This window comes from Drosophila virilis, unplaced genomic scaffold (assembly GCF_030788295.1).
Source record: "Drosophila virilis strain 15010-1051.87 unplaced genomic scaffold, Dvir_AGI_RSII-ME tig00002355, whole genome shotgun sequence".
In the NCBI taxonomy this organism is placed as follows: domain Eukaryota; kingdom Metazoa; phylum Arthropoda; class Insecta; order Diptera; family Drosophilidae; genus Drosophila; species Drosophila virilis.
In genome coordinates, this window is record NW_027212916.1 from 22,695 (window position 1) to 43,699 (window position 21,005).

General features: G+C 36.4%; 1 protein-coding gene across 1 annotated transcript; it reads left to right on the top strand.

Moving 5' to 3' along the window:
* The first annotated feature begins 5,765 nt into the window (after window positions 1-5,765).
* Window positions 5,766-20,773, top strand: RnrL (Ribonucleoside diphosphate reductase large subunit). The gene is made up of 4 exons (XM_002060327.4): window positions 5,766-5,921; window positions 5,980-6,068; window positions 7,989-8,166; window positions 18,534-20,773. The coding sequence occupies exons 1-4, from the start codon at window positions 5,870-5,872 to the stop codon at window positions 20,669-20,671; spliced, it is 2,457 nt and encodes an 818-aa protein (XP_002060363.1). The 5' UTR covers window positions 5,766-5,869; the 3' UTR covers window positions 20,672-20,773.
* The last annotated feature ends 232 nt before the right edge of the window (window positions 20,774-21,005 follow it).

The following is a 21,005-nucleotide window of genomic DNA, read 5'->3' on the forward strand; positions in this document are numbered from 1 at the left end:
AAGAAATAGTATAAGGGTAAGAATTAGTATTAGGACAGACTGAAGAGTAAGTTGATTGGAAAAAATTAGCAAAGAGGTTAGCAGAATCAGTGTCATTGCTAGCTTTATCCATCCCAAGAAAAAAAGAAGATGGCAAACTTGAAGACTTACGCTTCAAGTTTACAAAATTATAAAACTGTCTCGGATTTCGGGCGAATTGCCTTTTACAACGAATTAGATAATTCTCATAGCATTGAGAATTAAAAAGAAAGAAGTTCGACTTGGCTATGGAATATTTAGCCAAGTCTGTACACGAACCAGACTTCTTAAGCTTTTTAAAATATTTGGATTTTACATTTTTTAGATGTGATAATCTAAGAGTAAACCAGGGTGGTTTTGAAAAAGTAGTCGAAGGAATTGACTTAGGAATACACACATCTAAGAGGGAGTTTAGGGTGATATAAAAAGAATTACTGGCTGTATTCATATCAACTGAGTCATATAAGAAAGACCAATCGGTTGAATAAATAAGCTGATTCAGCAAAGAATAATTTCCTTTGCGGAAGCAATAGCGGGGCTTATTGGCTGATGAGCACGAAATGAAAGGATTACAATTTAGCATTGCAATCTCTAAAGTTGGATGATAGACATCCTCAGGAAGAGATAAAGCAGGGGACCTAGACACATTAGAAATAAGGTAGTCGTTAACAAATACAAGGTCAAGTGTTCTATTCATATGATTAGAAATTGAATTGATTTGAAACAACGAAAGATCAAGCATGCAGTCTAAAAAATCGTGCTGTGCTGAGGGCACTAGATAATTTTCAGCAGTGAATAATGACCAAGAAATGTTCGGCAAATTAAAATCACCCAACACCAATAATAGGTCATTCAGTCAGGAATATCAGAAGAAGGTGGGACATAAGAGCATGTTTCATAGATATTCCGTGTAGGAAAAGACACCTTAACTGAGACAATCTCAGCGTCAGTAGGCGTACTAAAACAGAATAGTTCAGACTGGAGAGTGGCTTTAACGGCAATTAACACCCCACCACCTCGAGTCGGCCGATCATTTCTAAACAAAATAAAGTTATTCGGTAATATCTCAAAATCAGATATGGTTGAGTTTAACCATGTTTCTGAAAATGCTATTATGTCCGAATCGAAGGAAGTGCTGGCAATAAAAAGATTTTTTAGCTTTGAAGTGAGACCTCTGACATTCTGATAATGAATAAAGATTTGGTCAGAAGATGAAGCTAGTTTTTTGGGGCAGAAATGGTACCCTGTATTGAAAGGACTGGAAGGGTGACAGGCTGGTTACGCTTTTTAGGCTTGAACTCATGAACAATCATGTGTGGTGGCCAAAATTTGGGATCACAAATGATTGGGAACATATCATGTGAAACATTTATTTTGAATGATGATATTTCACGAGGGGTGGAGAAATTAAATTTAGTTATTGACACGCTAACAGAAGATTTGCTAGCAATATAGGCTGCCAATGACTCAGAAGTGGTGTCCGACGAAAGTCGAGACACAAAAACTTGCCTACGAGGGGCAACTACCGTTAAAGTAGGCGCTGATGGGGCTGTAGGTAATACAGGAGTTGGAGGAGCTAACGAGGCACAATGATTATTTTTAACAATCTGGGCAAGATTGCGCGCAGGTCTACCTTTGCGGCCAGGAGCTGACGGGGCTGAGGCAGTTTGATTAATTGGGACGGAATCAGGTACGGGCTCTACTGGGTCTAGTACAGGGCTTGAAACCGGGGTAATTGGACAGTCGCTTGGAGAAGGCGATAAAGACAACATTGGAGATACCTCCAAGTTGCTAGGAAGAGACAAGAAAGTCGTAGGTGTCTGAACAGACGTAGAGGGCAATTGCAAAAGTTGAGGCTCCAACCGGCGATTGGTTGGGGACTCAAATTTATATTTGCCTAGCAACTCGAAACTCGAGTCAAAATTACTCGAGAGCTGCTTAGCCACATTATTTAATTTTAAGAATTGACTTCTCACAGAATTATACATTCTGGAGAAATCAATTTGCTTGTCGATGCATTCTGGGCACGACCAACGCAAGCCACCGCAGCCCTTCTTGGCAATAGCAGCGATCTTGCAATCACGCCCAGTGAGACCTGCACATTTAGCATGCATCATATTCTCACACAGCCAGCAATTAACAAATTGCGGCAGTGCAGAATCGTCAGCCTGTTTGAACGTGCACGGTTTCTTACAGCACGACATAATTATTAAATGCGCAAGCAACTTGCGAGAGCGCAGAGCAAAACGAAACGAAAACGGTGCACAAGTAAACACTCAAAAAAACAATTATTCGTACACAAACAAATTGTTTGGAGCGAAAAGCAATAGAAAGAAATTTGTGAGAGCGCGATGCACAAGCAGAAAGTATGCAGCGAACACACGCACAAACAAGTGTATGCACAGGGGAGCACAAAGGCAAACGACTTAAAACAGCCAATAACAACAAACACGGAACTGACGCCGCGTTTTATAAAATGTAATAATTAACAGACACGCTGCACAACACTTTGCACAGTTTATAAAAGCTTTTTAAATAAAGCACCGAAACATGCAGAATTTTGAAATAAAAAGCAGGATAAAAGCGCAAAAATATATAAAAATCTTGGAGCACAAGTAAAACCTGTCAATCACTCTCAACTGAGAACTCTCTCACACTTGTTTGTTAATCTATTTATCCGAGCATAGGCACTGGTGAACAATCAATCCATCGGTTTATTGATATTATATTTGCTAGATTAAACATCTGTCATTTCCAGTGTCGATCGATGTGGTGGAAAAGAGCAGAGCATTCCTAGCATTGGCGTCCCTAGTATTCTATATTTTTGGGAGTTCCATTTAGGCGGTGAAATGTCCAGGCTGAATTCGGGAAATATTAGGCGTTAAAGAATATTTCGAATAGGAGGACACACCATGTTCTTATAAGTTTCCTGGACCTTGCAGGATGATTATAGCACTTAAATTAAAACGCCGTTTTCTTCGTTCCCCTAAACTGTGCTTTAAAGTGAAGAACTTATAAGTTTCTAATGAACAAAGTCCTAAGTGCAGTCGAGAAATTAAAGCAAAGAATAACAACAGCTCTGGTTGCTCCGTTGCTTCCTGCCTTTTTAAAGGCACTTCTTTTGCCAGTGCAATGCGTCTCACTTTGGAGTTGAAACGGTTCTGCTCAACAACAAAAAAAAAGACTATCTACTTACTAAATAGTTTAGAATAGACTCCTAGTAGAATACTCTGCAATGCTTGTTATAGTCATCACAAAGAAACCTGAACGGTTAATGCTAAGCATAGTTAGTTGAGCAAAGTTAAAGCGATACGGGTACAAAATGACGTGTTAGTCTAGTAGGGATAGAGAATTTTAATTGGCCAGTCATCACAGAAGATTCGATTTCACCAGTAATTAGTTTCTGAAATATATCACACCCATTATGGTTTTACGATTAATCAAAGAAGGAACGTTAGTCATCAGAAGTCTGCTGGAGTATGACGGTGACCATACGCGAGGATCCCAATTTAAATCACAAAGGGCAAGCAACAAGAATTGTTTGTGAACGAATTCAATTCTATCCTGGTGGATGGCATATTGTGGTGACCAGATACATGAGGCATACTCTAGAATAGGTCGTACCAAAGATATATATAGTTTTTTTATCGGCCTTATTGAATACGGTAACCATCAGAAGATAGCACTACGAGCAGAAAAAATTGAATGCATGCGCATCCAAATGTCTGCACAAATCTCTTTGAGGTCCATAGCACAGAGGAATTTAATTTTGACTACGGTCATTTGTGGGCGTGATGCACGCAAGGAGTATTTTCCGCGCAAAGGGCTCTGCAAAAAGACGCTATGATCCGACTTGTCGTTTAGACTCCGCTTGTCCATTTGCCGTCTAGACAGAAATCAACCAGGGTGAGTAAGACGTCGATAAATAGATGAGGCGGTTAGCAAAATAATTTATATTTTAGCTTGGACTAATGAATTTTGGTTACTTTTCGAACACTCTATTGGACAATCTGAAAACATTCATACGGTGAACAGCTGTTTAGGTCCACCCTAAGGGAGCCCTCCCCAACTCATAAATCCTGATGACCACCCTTATTTAGCAACCCAGCGAACTCTCGCTGGCCCAGCTTGACCGTAGTAATTGCCGATCACCGCCTTTGACTCCCTTGTCTTGCCTCGCGCAATTCATGCTCTAGCTCAAAATTTGAACGCCTTGTCTGGAACTGTGGGTGTAATGCGTATCTCAAATTTGGCCAATCGGGAATCCCGGATGTAAGAAGGTCCGTCCAGTACCATTTCTTCGCTTGACCCTCCACTACGACTTGGAAATCGTGCAACACTTCTCTCCACGGACCCTGGTAAGTCAGTTGCATATGTTCCAGCCGAAAACTGAATTCCGATACCGGCATTATTCTGGCTCTCCGAATATGCACTACTTTAGTCCTCGGCCGATGGGCAGAAGCTCGAATTAAACAATCCTGCCCTCCGGCTTATCGGAACTTGTGAGGAATGCCATCTGTCCAGCTCACACGATGCTTGGCTCCTCTGAGCGGCTTCTGTGCGGCTTCGATGGTCGATCACCCTCACCGGATGTGCAGGCGTTGAGGTGAGGGTTTTCCTCGCCGCGGTCCAAACAGCTGAATGTTAACGGACATACTTTACAGACTTGCCATTGGGCCACTTGTTGTTTTTATTCCTTTGCCGGCTAGACAAAAATCAAACAGGGGTGAGTAAGACCTCAGTGAATGGAAGAGTCGGTTAACAAAATAATCAATATTTACACTTGGACAAACGAACTTTACTTACTTTTACTTTTCGAACACTCTATCGGAGAACCTGAAAACATGCATACGGTGGCCAGGTGATGAGGTCCACCCTAATGAGGGCTGCCCACCATGCGTTGGCCTAAAATGCACCTGCCAACTCCCAAATCCTGACGGTCACCCGCCTTACACCCTTATCGCTCCGACCGTATTTTCTAACTCAAACATTTCACTATTGCTCACATAAAGACATTGAATAAATTAATACCTAACATATTTCACAAATTGCATAATACTTTTTCTTTGTAGGGCGGATAAGAAAACGGCTTAACGCCAATAACACCAAGGACGAATAAATGAATTTAAGTTTATCCTAAAAGAAGTATGAAGAAGTATGATTAGTGAATTATTGAATATCGTTGCCGCCTGCGAGTAGCCGCTTAAAATGATATAAACTGCTATTTTTTTAATTTTTTGGATCAATTTTGGTTATTTAAGGTTATAATAATTAACATATTTATATATGTATTTTTTCATTCCTTAGTTCTGTTTAATTAAATTTATATTATTTTTGTATTATTATATATATATATATATATATATATATATATAGTATTGCTGCCCGGAACTTCGTCTGTACTTTCCATACCAAAGATTTTCGTTTATGTAATTGTTTTAAACTTACAATTTTTTAGATAGAACTATACTTACAGAAATTAAAGAAACAAAAAATATGTTTAGCAGAAATTTCATTTTGTTTCGTAATAGCATCATATGTAAATTATTAAAGCTAATTGTATAATCATTAAAATGATAAATGGATTTGATATTTTTATTCGTATCCTAAAGTAGTAGAACATTCAGCAATAATAATTGTCCATGTATAAAGGTAAGTAGTTTTCTGAACGCTATCTTGACACTTTTCAGTAGTTGTTGAAACAGATTGACATATTTCTCAATCATCCATTTTTATCGTTTAATAATTTTGTATTTATCGAAAGGTGTAAATTGGCACAACACAACATTTTGGCGCCATTTTTGTGTAATAAGCAAGCCGACTTGGATTCCTAAAACTGTGAATATTTAAAATGATGAAATCAAAGTCCCTAAAGCCCGAAAAATTATATGTTATTAAAAGAGGTGAATATATTGCACATTTATTTTGTGCGTGTGTAACAACATATATTCTATTATTTAGATGGAAGGAAGGAGGAAATTCATTTCGATAAAATTACATCTAGAGTGCAGAAGCTATGTTATAATTTAAATATGGACTTTGTTGATCCTGTAAGTATTTAAGTTACACATTATGTAATTATGGAACTACAAACATTCATTTCAAAACAAATTACTTAAGAAATTAGTAGATGAAAAACCTGTGCTCCCATATTTATTAACAATTTTCAGTCACTACCAGCTAACGTCCCTACACAATATAGTCTACGATTATCTAGATAAAAATTGTAAAGGTCCATCATTTGGAATATTTTTGTCATATATATATATATAAATATTTTTGATGAAGTTGTTATCAAAATCATTTTTCTATCAAATTATAATAAAAGTTAAGTTAATAAATTGACTTGAAATATGTATTGCGTACAGTAAAAAAAATGACTTTTATACAAAGACAAGTCAAATCTTTCTATTACACATAGTACTATTCTTTTGAGTTAATCCGTTTTTATACTCTTGTAGATGGTATTATTACATATTTTGTCATTAATATGCATTGCGTAGAAGAATATACATCCGACCCCATAAACTATATATATGTATTTTGTCAAGTGATTGCTTGCAAAATAAAAAACAGCACACAAATTAATTTTTAAACGGAAACTATAGCTATTGTGGTACTATTTATTTTTTGTATAGTAGCAATTAGCATCCATTACAGCCCGCAGACGAAAAGACATTGACTGAAGAATGTTATGCAGATCATACATTTCGGGTATTTTTGTCCACTCTTCTTGAATGGCCTTGAGAGTTTTTTTTTTTTTTTTTTTTTATTAGTTGGGCTCCATTTCCCCACACCCTTCTTTGGGAAAGACAAATTTTCAATTGGGTTTAAGTCGGGACTCTTGGCAGGGGTGTCAATGACTTTGCTGCAATTATACAGTAGCCAAGTCCTGCCCAAAAACAATTTGTGTTTGGGGTCGTTGTCTTCATAAAGCTTGTAACTCTGTTTATTGGGGTTTTGGGGATCTACAAAATCACACTTTATTGCGCTCTATGGCAATTTATTCTTTAAATTGTCCAAGTAAAACTCTTTCGTCATCACTTCGTTGAAAATGCGCAGCTCACGAACACCTTTCGACGATGTACAGACTCCGGAGTGCTTTAATTTCAATCTGTTTCCTTTTTCGTCGCAGTTAGTAATATTATAAATAGTTCTTAGCTTAATTGAGAACATTTCCGCCAATTCCTTAGTAGAATTTCCCTTGTGGTAGTGGACATAAATTAATTGAATAAGGTTTTCATTAGCTCGTTGACCAGGCATTGCAAAATTAGGCAAGATGTAAACTGCTAAAAACGCAAAATCGCATTCGTACATTGCATATCAATGACTCACGCATTCAAATTTCATCGAATTTGAAGTACCGTTCGGTAGCTTGGGCTTTATTTGGAATTGTGTTTGCATTTTGCAAAAAATTAATTGACAGCGCAATATTTACCTAATTTTAGTTTTATCTATTTTTGTGCTTATATTGTCTTTGGTATAGGGGTATATTGTATATAGTCTGTCCGTATGTATGAACGCAAGGATCTCAGAACCTATAAGAGCTAGAAACTTGAAATTTTAGATGTAGGTGCTCCTAGTGCCTGCGCAGATCGAGTTTGTTTCCGATAATCGATAACTTACTCCGTTTCCAAGCAATCGATAAAGATCGATATCTAGTTTTTTGGGCAATTTTGGTAAATAATAAAAGCTAGAGTCATCAAACTTGACATATAGCTTCTTAAATAGAATATATATATGCATTTGATGTTGGAAGAAGAGGGTTCATGGTATCCCCTAGTCGGGAGCTCCCGACTTGAACCTCTTACTTGTTTTGTATATAGAGGGAAACGAACTTATTTGTTACTCCAGTTTGGCGATGGGTTAAGGGTTTCTTAGTCGGTTATTCGCGACTAGAGCATTTTACCTTTATCTATATTCCATATTGAATACGTTCATGTTTAAGAATATTAAATCTTTTAAATTAGGTTTCAATTACTCTTAAAGTCATAAACGGGCTGTACTGTGGTGTGACAACACAGGAGCTGGATAATTTAGCAGCGGAGATAGCAGCCAGCCTAACAACCCATCATGCAGACTATGCACTTTTAGCTGCTAGAATTGCAGTTTCCAATCTTCACAAGGAAACAAGGAAAGTTTTTTCAGGTAATTGTATATACAAACTAGATTTCTGTCATATCCTTTCCAAGACTATTTGTACGCACGCGTACAAAATTATTTTTTTTGCCTTGTTTTAAACTGTTTAAGAAACTTTTAATATCTAATGCTCACGCACTAAGTTCGATAAGACTGTGAACTTGCGGCTCAAATCGTTAACTCAATAAAATTTAAAAAAGTTAATTTAGTTATAAACATAATGTAAGTTTCTTAGACTTTTCACATTTTAAAATATTACAGTTCCAGATAATAATGCCATACGGACTACCTAACAGATTGTGAATGATGAGAACTTTGAAGTTTTAAGAAATGTACTAAAGTTTTATCATAGGCAGAAAGTGTATACATAGAGAGGGTTCATATGTACATATATATAGAGAGGTTTCATATGTGAAATTTGCAATCGTGACGACTAGAGTTTGAATTACTTAGATGTCTAAGCGTCGGGCTCTCAAACTTAAACAAATGGATGAAATCCCGTCAGAATCCTTTTTACTAATTTTTATACCCTGAACCCATTAAAAATGGGTATAAGGGTATATTGTATTTGTGCAAAATCCAAATGTATGTAACAGGCAGAAGGAAGCATCTCCGACCCCATAAAGTATATATATTCTTGATCAGCACCAATAGCCGAGTCGATCTAGCCATGTCCGTCTGTCTGTCCGTCCTTCCGTCCGTATGTATGAACGCAAGGATCTCAGAACCTATAAGAGATTTAGATGATGAAATTTTAGATGTAGGTGCTCCTAGTTCCCGCGCAGATCGAGCTTGTTTCCGATAATCGATAACTTACTCCGTTTCGAAGCAATCGATAAAAATCGATATCGACATCCTGTTTTTTTGAACAAATTGGGTAAATAATAAGAGATAGAGCCACCAAACATGATATGTTGCTTCTAGAATATTATAGATATTTCAAGTATCTTTCATTTCATACCTATCGCCACCTCCCCGCTATCACCCCACAGCTATAAATCAAATTAATAACCCAACTTTTATTGCCAACCAATTTAAACCACAATTTAAATGCAATTGACTTTTTCAGAATACACAAATATTCTATAGTACAATAAGATATACTGTAGAAAATTTCATAAAGATCGGTTAGGAAAAATCAAAGTTATATGCAACTGCGCAATTGAGTGGGGCAGCAGCTTTAAGAATTTCTGTATACATGTACACACACACATTCATGCGCGTCTGCTTCGCATTCTAACAGCATGGTAATTGCATCTTTTTTTTGTAATGTTATTTTAGTTCCTTTTTTTATCATAAGTACTTAATTGTTGTTGGTGTGGCTGCTGAGTAGAGGCATACCAGGTGGTGCGGTCTGTCGCGAGTTCAAGCCCTACCGGGGAAAGTGTTATTTTTTTTTTTTCTGGTGTGGCTGTTGAGTAGAGTCGACAGCAAGTAATGCGGTCAGTTACGAGTTCGAGCCCTGCCAAGGGAACTTTTTTTTTTTATTAATTTATCTGGTGTTGGAATAAGAGGGTTTAGGGTATCCCCTAGTCGGGAGTTCCCGACTAGAACCTCTTACTTGTTATTAATATAAATATAGTTACGACTTAAGTGTGAGCCATCTAAAATGATTCTTTTTACCGAAATAATACTTTCTGGAATTCATGGGTACAAAATTTATAGTTTTCACCAAATGCCAAACGGGCACATACATAAATGACGTTTCATAAGCTTGGTTACAGGCTCTCGGGATGCATATAAAACGTTTTTGTTTTCTACTTAAACTAAATGAACTTGTCTTCGATGTATGTTATGTATATTAAGAATTAAATGGCGTCTGATCTCCATTAAAGATATACCCGTTTGAACTGCAGGTCGTGAAATTTCCCGTTTACACCGCTCATTTATCAGACCGCAGCACTTAATATTACCGTAATTATCGACATTCTTGAGAAAGTTGGCAATCGTATTTCTATGCAGATTTACTCATAGAGATTTCTGCAATTGTGGTGCCGGGTACCAGCAAGCCCCTTATCAAACCCTGCTTCCGATAAATGCATTTCACGTGTCATTCTAATTTAATTGATATTGTCCGCTATTATTTCTCACTCTTAAAAATATATAATTATAATATAATATAATATAATTATAATTCCTCTTGTTAACATGAATTCCACACAAACCTCACATTTGTATATACATATGTACATTTATTACCTAAGAAAAACAGTAACAAAGACTTTGACATACAGAAAACAGATATAGCACACCACATCAATTTTATTTATTTATTCTTTTTATACCCTTGCAGAGGGTATTATAATTTTGTCGTGAAATGTGTAACGCATAGAAGGAGACATCTCCGACCCCATAAAGTATATATATTCTTAATCAGCATCAACAGCCGAGTCGATATAGCCATGTCCGTCTGTCTGTTTCTATGCGAACTAGTCCCTCAGTTTTAAAGCTATCTTAATGAAACTTTGCAGAACTCCCTCTTTCTGTTGCACGCAGCACATATGTGAAAACCAGCTGGATCAGACCACTATATCATATAGCTGCCATAGGAACGATCGGTCGAAAATTAAGTTTTTGTATGAAAAAACATTTTGTTTTTCAAGATATCTTGACCAAACTCGGCATTTTTTAGTTTTACTTTACTCCCCATATATGTGCAAAGTCCTATTAATATCGGATCACTATATCATATAGCTGACATAGGAATGATCGGTCGAAAATTAAGTTTTTGTATGAAAAAAACATTTTTTTCAAGATATCTTGACCAAACTCGGCATTTGTTAGTTTTACTATGCTCCTCATATATATGCAAAATCCTATAAAGATCGGACCACTATATCATATAGCTGCCATAGGAACGATCGGTCGAAAATTAAGTTGTATGAAAAAACATTTTGTTTATCAAGATATCTTGACCAAACTCGGCATTTACTATTTTCCCGGTACTTCTTAGATACGGGCAAAGCACTATGAGCATTATGAAAAGGTTGGGTCTGCAAGGGTATTAGATCTTTGGCGTGCCGAAGATTGTCCTTCTTTCTCGTTTTTTTTTTAATAATGGTCGACAAAACGAGTCTTCCTCATTATTCCAAACATTATGCAATAATGATAATGATATTATATGCTAAAAGCCTAATTAAATAAAGCAATTTTCTAAATAGCATTACCGACCGATAGAGGTGTTTTGTTTGCCAAGTCCGGCCAGCTGTGCCCCTTTCCACACCTAATTTTGTCAGTGTCGATATTAGAGCCTACATCCAAGAAGAAGGGTGTAAGTAGGAAAAAAAAGTGTTGTTTAGTAAGATTATATTTATTAAGAAAATACAAGAAATAGGAAAAAATAAAGTAAGATGATTGCTAATAGTGTAAAGAAATGTAAGCGACCCGGCAGAGGAAAATTTACAGCTTGTTCGGCAAGCTATGCACCTGCTCATAGCTGGGAATGGTCAGCGACTTTCCGAAGGTACCCAGAAAGCAATGATTTTATTAGGGTTAGAGAAAGTTCAATAGAGAAAACATGGTGCACAGAGTCAAACGCCTTACTGAAGTGTAAATTACATAATTTACCAAAGAAGTAAACTCAAGCAGATTGGTCGTAGTTGACCGATTCTTTACGGATCCATGTTGAACAGGGGAAGCAACTGATTTGCAGAAATGCTGCAAATTCGAAGTGATTATTTTTTCAAATAATTTAGGAATAGCGGACAGTTATGCAATTCCCATGTAATTTTGTATAACAGACTATCCACCATTCTTGTGGAGAGAAAGGATATAAGAGATAAAGAAGGGGACCTAGATACATTAGAAATAAGGTAGTTATTAACAAATACGAGGTCAAGTGTTCTTATCAAATGATTAGAAATTGAATTGATTTGAAACAACGAAAGATCAAGCATGCAGTTCATAAAGTCATGATGTGCTGACGGCACTAGATAATTTTTGGCAGTGAATAATGACCGAGATGTTCAGCAAATTAAAATCACCCAACACCATAAATAGGTCATTATCACGCACGTGTGAAGAAACTTCTTTAATACAAGTAATATATTTCATATAAACTTGAATATCAGATGAAGGAGGGACATAAGAGCATGTAATATAGACATTCCCTGTAGGAAAAGACACTTTAACTGTGACAACCTTAGCGTCAGTAGGCGTACCAAAACAGAAAAGTTCTGACTGAAGAGTAGCTTTAACGGCAATTAACACCCCACCACCTCGATTATTTCTAAGCAAAATAAAATTTTTCGAAAAAACCTCAAAATCAGATATGGTTGATTATAACCATTTTACTGAGAATGCGATAATATCCGAATCGAAGTAAATGGTGGCCATAAAAAGATATTTATGGCCTGTATTAAAGGGATTGGAAGGGTGACAGGCTGGTTATTTTAGATTGAGCTCGTGAACAATCATGTGCGGAGGCCAAAATTTGGGATCACAAATGATTGGGAACATATTATGTGAAACATTTATTTGAATGATGATATTTCACGAGGTGTGGAAAAAACAAGTTTGGTAATTGACACGCTAGCAGAAGATTTGCTAGCAATACGGGCTGCCAATGACTTAGAAGTGTTAGAGGGGCAACAACCGTCAAAGTAGGCGCTGATGAGGCTGCAGTTAATACATGGTTGAAGAAGCTAGAAAGGCACCATGATTGTTTTTAACAATCTGGGAAATATTGCGCGCAGGTCTACCTTTGCGGTCAGGAGCTGACGGGGCTGAGGCAGTTTGGATAACTGGGACAGGATCAGGTTTGGGCTCTACTGGTACTTTTACAGGGGTTAAAACAGGGGTAATTGGACAATCGCTCGGAGAAGGCGATTAAGACATGATTGGAGATAAATCCAAGTTGCTAAGTAGGGACAAGAAAGGCGTAGGTGTCTGAACAGAAGTAGAGGGCAATTGCAAAAGTTGAGGCTCCAACCAGCGATTGGTTGTAGACTCGAATTTGTGTTTGCCAAGCAACTCAAAACTCGTGTCAAAATTATTTGGTGTTGGAATAAGAGGGTTCAGGGTATCCCCTAGTCGGGAGCTCCCGACTAGAACCTCTTACTTGTTATTAATATAAATATAGTTACGACTTAAGTGTGGGCCATCAAAAATGATTCTTTTTACCGAAAAAATAAAATTTATAGTTTTCACCAAATGCCAAACGAGCACATACATAAGTGACGTTTCATTACCTTGGGTACAGGCTCTCGGGATGCCTTTAAAACGTTTTTGTTTTCTACTTAAACTAAATGGACTTGTATTCGATGTATGTTATGTATATTAAGATTTAAATGGCGTCTGATCTGCATTAAAGATATACCCGTTTGAACTGCAGCTCGTGAAATTTCCCGTTTACACCGCTCATTTATCAGACCGCAGCACTTAATATTACCGTAATTATCGACATTCTTGAGAAAGTTGGCAATCGTATTTCTATACAGATTTACTCATAGAGATTTCTGCAATTGTTGTGCCGGGTACCAGCAAGCCCCTTATCAAACCCTGCTTCCGATAAATGCATTTCACGTGTCATTCTAATTTAATTATTATTGTCCGCTATTATTTCTCACTCTTCAAAATGTTTTTAATACATAATTATAATTCCTCTTGTTAACATGAATTCCACACAAACCTCACATTTGTATATACATATGTATATTTATTACCTAAGAAGAACAGTAACAAAGACTTTGACATACAGAAAACAGATATAGCACACCACATCAATTTTATTTATTTATTCTTTTTATACCCTTGCAGAGGGTATTATAATTTTGTCGTGAAATGTGTAACACATAGAAGGAGACATCTCCGACCCCATAAAGTATATATATTCTTAATCAGCATCAACAGCCGAGTCGATATAGCCATGTCCGTCTGTCTGTTTCTATGCGAACTAGTCCCTCAGTTTTAAAGCTATCTTAATGAAACTTTGCAGAACTCCCTCTTTCTGTTGCACGCAGCACATATGTGAAAACCAGCTGGATCGGACCACTATATCATATAGCTGCCATAGGAACGATCGGTCGAAAATTAAGTTTTTATATGAAAAAATATTTTGTTTTTCAAGATATCTTGACCAAACTCGGCATTTTTTAGTTTTACTTTACTCCTCATATATGTGCAAAATCCTATTAATATCGGACCACTGTATCATATAGCTGCCATAGGAATGATCGGTCGAAAATTAAGTTTTTGTATGAAAAAACATTTTGTTCTTCAAGATATCTTGACCAAACTCGGCATTTATTAGTTTTACTTTACTCCTCATATATGTGCAAAGTCCTATTAATATCGGACCACTATATCATATACCTGCCATAGGAATGAATTGTCGAAAATTAAGTTTTTGTATGAAAAAACCATTTGTTTTTCAAGATATTTTGACCAAACTCGGCATTTGTTAGTTTTACTGTGCTCCTCATATATATGCAAAATCCTATAAAGATCGGACCACTATATCATATAGCTGCCATAGGAACGATCGGTCGAAAATTAAGTTGTATGAAAAAACATTTTGTTTATCAAGATATCTTGACCAAACTCGGCATTTACTATTTTCCCGGTACTTCTTAGATAGGGGTAAAGAACTATGAGCATTATGAAAAGGTTGGGTCTGCAAGGGTATTAGATCTTTGGCGTGCCGAAGATTGTCCTTCTTTCTCGTTTTTTTTTTAATAATGGTCGACAAAACGAGTCTTCCTCATTATTCCAAACATTATGCAATAATGATAATGATATTATATGTTAAAAGCCTAATTAAATAAAGCAATTTTCTAAATAGCATTACCGACCGATAGAGGTGTTTTGTTTGCCAAGTCCGGCCAGCTGTGACCCTTTCCACAACTAATTTTGTCAGTGTCGATATTAGAGCCTACATCCAAGAAGAAGGGTGTAAGTAGGAAGAAAAAGTGTTGTAAAGTAAACTTATATTTATTAAGAAAATACAAGAAATAGGAAAAAATAAAGTAAGATGATTGCTAATAGTAAAGAAATGTAAGCTAGATATAAAGAGTGTTAAGTGTATAGCACAAAGAGAAAAATTTACAGCTTGTTCGGCAAGCTATGCACCTGCTCATAGCTGGGAATGGTCAGCGACTTTTCGAAGGTACCCGGAAAGCAATGATTTTATTAGGGTTAGAGAAAGTTCAATAGAGAAAACATGGTGCACAGAGTCAAAGGCCTTACTGAAGTCAGTATAAATTACATAATTTACCAAAGAAGTAAACTCAAGCAGATTGGTCGTAGTTGACCGATTCTTTACGAATCCATGTTGAACAGGGGAAGCAACTGATTTGCAGAAATGCTGCAAATTCGATGTGATTATTTTTTCAAATAATTTAGGAATAGCGGACAGTTATGCAATGCCCCTGTAATTTTGTATAACAGACTATCCACCATTCTTGTGGAGAGAAAGGATATAAGAGATAAAGAAGGGGACCTAGATACATTAGAAATAAGGTAGTTATTAACAAATACGAGGTCAAGTGTTCTTATCAAATGATTAGAAATTGAATTGATTTGAAACAACGAAAGATCAAGCATGCAGTTCATAAAGTCATGATGTGCTGACGGCACTAGATAATTTTTGGCAGTGAATAATGACCGAGATGTTCAGCAAATTAAAATCACCCAACACCATAAATAGGTCATTATCACGCACGTGTGAAGAAACTTCTTTAATACAAGTAATATATTTCATATAAACTTGAATATCAGATGAAGGAGGGACATAAGAGCATGTAATATAGACATTCCCTGTAGGAAAAGACACTTTAACTGTGACAACATTAGCGTCAGTAGGCGTACCAAAACAGAAAAGTTCTGACTGAAGAGTAGCTTTAACGGCAATTAACACCCCACCACCTCGATTATTTCTAAGCAAAATAAAATTATTCGAAAAAACCTCAAAATCAGATATGGTTGATTATAACCATTTTACTGAGAATGCGATAATATCCGAATCGAAGTAAATGGTGGCCATGTAAAGATATTTATTCTTTGAAATGGGACCTCTTGCATTCTGATCATGAATAAAGATTTGGTCAGAAGATGAAGTTAGTTTTTTTGGGGTAGAAATGGTACCCTGTATTAAAGGGATTGGAAGGGTGACAGGCTGGTTATTTTAGTTTGAGCTCGAAAAACAATCATGTGCGGAGGCCAAAATTTGGGATCACAAATGATTGGGAAAATATTATGTGAAACATTAATTTGAATGATGATATTTCACGAGGTGTGGAGAAAATAAGTTTGGTAATTGACACGCTAGCAGAAGATTTGCTAGCAATACAGGCTGCCAATGACTTAGAAGTGTTAGAGGGGCAACAACCGTCAAAGTAGGCGCTGATGGGGCTGCAGTTAATACATGGTTGAAGAAGCTAGAAAGGCACCATGATTGTTTTTAACAAGCTGAGGGGCTGAGGCAGTTTGGATAACTGGGACAGGATCAGGTTTGGGCTCTACTGGTACTTTTACAGGGGTTAAAACAGGGGTAATTGGACAATCGCTCGGAGAAGGCGATTAAGACATGATTGGAGATAAATCCAAGTTGCTAAGTAGGGACAAGAAAGGCGTAGGTGTCTGAACAGAAGTAGAGGGCAATTGCAAAAGTTGAGGATCCAACCAGCGATTGGTTGTAGACTCGAATTTGTGTTTGCCAAGCAACTTAAAACTCGTGTCAAAATTATTTGGTGTTGGAATAAGAGGGTTCAGGGTATCCCCTAGTCGGGAGCTCCCGACTAGAAACTCTTACTTGTTTTTAAATACATTTTTATATCTTCAAACGCGCGCATTGCTCGAACTGCATTTGGTGTTGGGAGCTCCCGACTAGAACCTCTTGTTATATATAACTATCAACATCAACAAAATAACTACAAGATTATGTTTCTTTATTCGTACCCAATATATTTTGATTCTAAGTTGCTGCCTCTGCACATGATTGTTCAAAACGTTGAGGCCAATTAAACCAAGTCAGCCGTTGTCTTTTGGGCTTTAAGTTTCGTTCTAATATTCACCCACTAGTACTGACTCAATTAACTATCTATTAACTATTCTTCATCAGAATGACAAGGGCTATCCTCTTATGGGCAGCATTTGTTTTAATTCTGGCACACGCATATTCAGCAGCTCAACTGCCGCTAAAGTCTACAGCGCCTTGTACTGAGATTCTAAGTTAAATTAAAATTCCCCGATTAAAGTTATTTCAGGCGTTATTTAGATAGGGACTGACCTAGTCTTCATATGACTCTCAACAGTCTGGTTTTGCACATTTTGTATATTTACCATTACACTCTATTTATTAATTAATTACAAATCAATTCTTCTGTTGTTACCTAAACCACATCTTAATTATATTATAAAAATTTGTACTAATGAGCGTGCTAATTGACTTTCATGGTGTTGTAAGTTATTAGTCTACCGAACATATTTTGGATATTATTCACCGCCTCAAATTACCTTGTACCTTTTACCTTTTGTTATTTTAGATTAATTTAATTTTCAATCATTTGAATTGCTAATGTTTTTTCTATTTTTTAGATAGTCTTTCAATTTCTTAGAGCTAACTTTTAGTGGGTAGATTAATAAAAAAAAAATAAATATATACTTACCTGTTAAATATTATTATTTATTATTCATACTAATAATGTTATAGCAATGACTATTTATCGGTGGCCTTTACCATGCTGTTTTTGCAATGTTCTACTTGCATCATTTACATTCAAAGTTAAATGAAAGAACATACATCTATATCCATGTAATGAGTTTAGAGTTATTGTGCTCTATGCTGCTCAATAGGATAATAGACAAAAAAAAAAGCAAAATTAAAAAATCGTTACAAGTTGCTGATGAGTCATACGGCTATAACGACATTGTTCTAAGGAGAGTCTCGTATGGCTTCCAATATATTTTACTAACAATGCCGCCAATGGCTTTTTTGCGATGTCATGTCTTATCACTAACCAAACAACATATAGAAAGACAGCATCGACTTTGTTTTTGTTTGGGTGCGACTTAAAGAGTAAGAAAGTTACGGAGCCATATGCTTTTTTGATAGATAAGCAGGCAAGGTATGGCACATAAATTTGAAAAAATTTAATTTGTGTGCTTTTTTCTTGTGCAAACACATACATACCCATGCATTTAAATTACATTAAAAAATAACGAGAGAGCATTAAAAGAGCTGAGAGACACAGTGTCTCCTAGCTGTAAAATCTATGTATATGTTGTCTGGTTAGTAATCTTATGTTTTCAGGTTGTGTATAGAGTTAGTTTGTAGTCATATTATTACGACTACATAATCATACGCGATAGTTACTTAAATAATTTTAAAATACAATATGAACGATTTTTAGCTTATTTGTTAAATAATTTCTTTTCAGATGTCTTTGAAGATTTATATAAGCACGTTAACAGGGAAACTAATGAAACATCTCCTATGGTGTCTGAATATCATTACAACATTGTTGCAAATAATTCAGATCGCTTGAACTCTGCAATAATTTATGATCGTGATTTTGGATATAATTACTTTGGATTTAAGACACTTGAGCGATCATATTTGCTTAAAATTAATGGCAAAATAGCGGAACGACCACAGCACATGCTAATGCGTGTCGCAATTGGTATACATGGTGATGATATTGATTCTGCGATTGAAACATATAATTTACTATCGGAACGTTATTTTACACATGCATCACCAACGCTTTTTGCTGCTGCCACAAACCGTCCCCAATTATCATCATGTTTTCTTTTAACAATGGCATCGGATTCTATTGAAGGAATATTTAAAACAGTAGAGCAGTGCGCAATGATCTCCAAATCGGCAGGAGGCATTGGTCTTAATGTTCATTGTATTCGAGCAAAGGGCACCTCTATTTCCGGCACAAATGGTACTTCAAATGGCTTGGTACCAATGCTTAGAGTATTTAACAATGTGGCACGCTATGTCGATCAGGGTGGTGGTAAAAGACCAGGAGCATTCGCTATTTACCTGGAGCCTTGGCATTCAGACGTGTTTGAATTTTTAGACCTTAAAAAAAATACTGGAAAAGAGGAACATCGGGCTCGGGATCTATTTTATGCCTTGTGGATTCCTGATCTCTTTATGAAGCGGGTTGAAGCCAACGAGGATTGGTCGTTGATGTGTCCACACAAATGCCCCGGTCTGCAAGATGTTTGGGGTGAAGAATTTGAAAAATTGTATGTCAAATATGAAAAAGAGGGGCGACAGAATCGAATTGTTAAGGCTCAATCTCTTTGGTTTGCCATAATTGAATCTCAAGTGGAGACTGGTACCCCTTACATGCTTTTTAAAGACTCGTGTAACAGAAAAAGCAATCAACAAAATGTTGGAACTATAAAGTGCAGTAATTTATGCACGGAAATTGTTGAGTATTCAGCGCCAGACGAAATAGCTGTATGTAATTTAGCATCAATAGCCCTAAACATGTTTGTGACGGCCGAAAAATCTTACGACTTCAAAAAACTGAAAGATGTAACTAAAATTGTTACCAAAAACCTGAATAAAATAATTGATATAAACTATTATCCCTTGCCAGAGGCAAAAAAATCAAATTTACGGCACCGCCCTATTGGTATTGGTGTACAAGGGTTTGCAGATGCATTAATTCTGATGAGGTTTCCGTATGAAAGCGAAGAAGCATCTCTTTTGAATCAACAAATCTTTGAAACTATTTACTATGGAGCTTTGGAAGCTAGTTGTGAATTGTCCAAGAAGGATGGCCCGTATGAAACCTATATTGGAAGTCCAGTAAGCAAGGGAGTTTTACAGTATGATATGTGGAACAGATCACCAACAGATCTTTGGGACTGGGATCATCTTAAAAGGTCCATAAAACAGCACGGTGTTAGAAACTCTTTGCTAATTGCTCCCATGCCCACAGCATCCACTGCGCAAATAATGGGCAACAATGAGTCGTTCGAGCCCTACACTTCAAACATTTATACAAGACGAGTATTGTCCGGTGAGTTTCAAGTTGTAAATCCTCATTTATTGCGTGATTTAACGGAGCTTGATTTGTGGGATGATGAGATGAAAAATCAAATTATCGCAAGCCGAGGATCTATACAAAATATAGAATCTATACCCGAAGAAATCCGGGATTTGTACAAAACCGTATGGGAGATATCGGTAAAGTCAACTATTAAAATGGCAGCTGATAGAGGGGCGTTTATTGATCAAAGTCAATCTTTTAATATTCATGTTGCTGAGCCAAACTATGGAAAATTAACATCAATCCACTTTTATTCCTGGAAAGCGGGCCTTAAAACAGGCATGTATTATCTTCGCACAAAACCAGCTGCAAATGCTATACAATTTACTGTAGACAAAAATGTGTCTGTAGTGGAAATTAATGCACAGAATTTTGTTGACCAACATGCTTCGATGGAAATGGGAGACACAAACGAGTCAGATATAGAACGAGAGCGTAGAATGGCACAAATGATTTGTTCCCTTGAAAACAAGGATGCATGTTTATCGTGTGGATCCTAATAATATGTCGACTACCTATTGTTCACATCTATCGCTTATATCTTTATGTAATAAGAAGATTCTTATAATAAATAAAACCATTTTTTAATGTTCAGTCTTTAAGCTTTTAAGATCATATTTTATTTGCTCAAAATATATAGGAAATTAAACGTATTTTTAAGCAACTTTCGGGTATTTAAGAAATTTGAACAAGTTTGACCTATATGCTTTTCGTAGTCATTTTCAATGCCACATTTAGATTTATGATTTTATGGTTTCCGCCTTCATAGATAGTTAAACAGACTGTGATAAATTGAGATTGACAAGTGTAGTATAAATATGGCATATTGGGGTA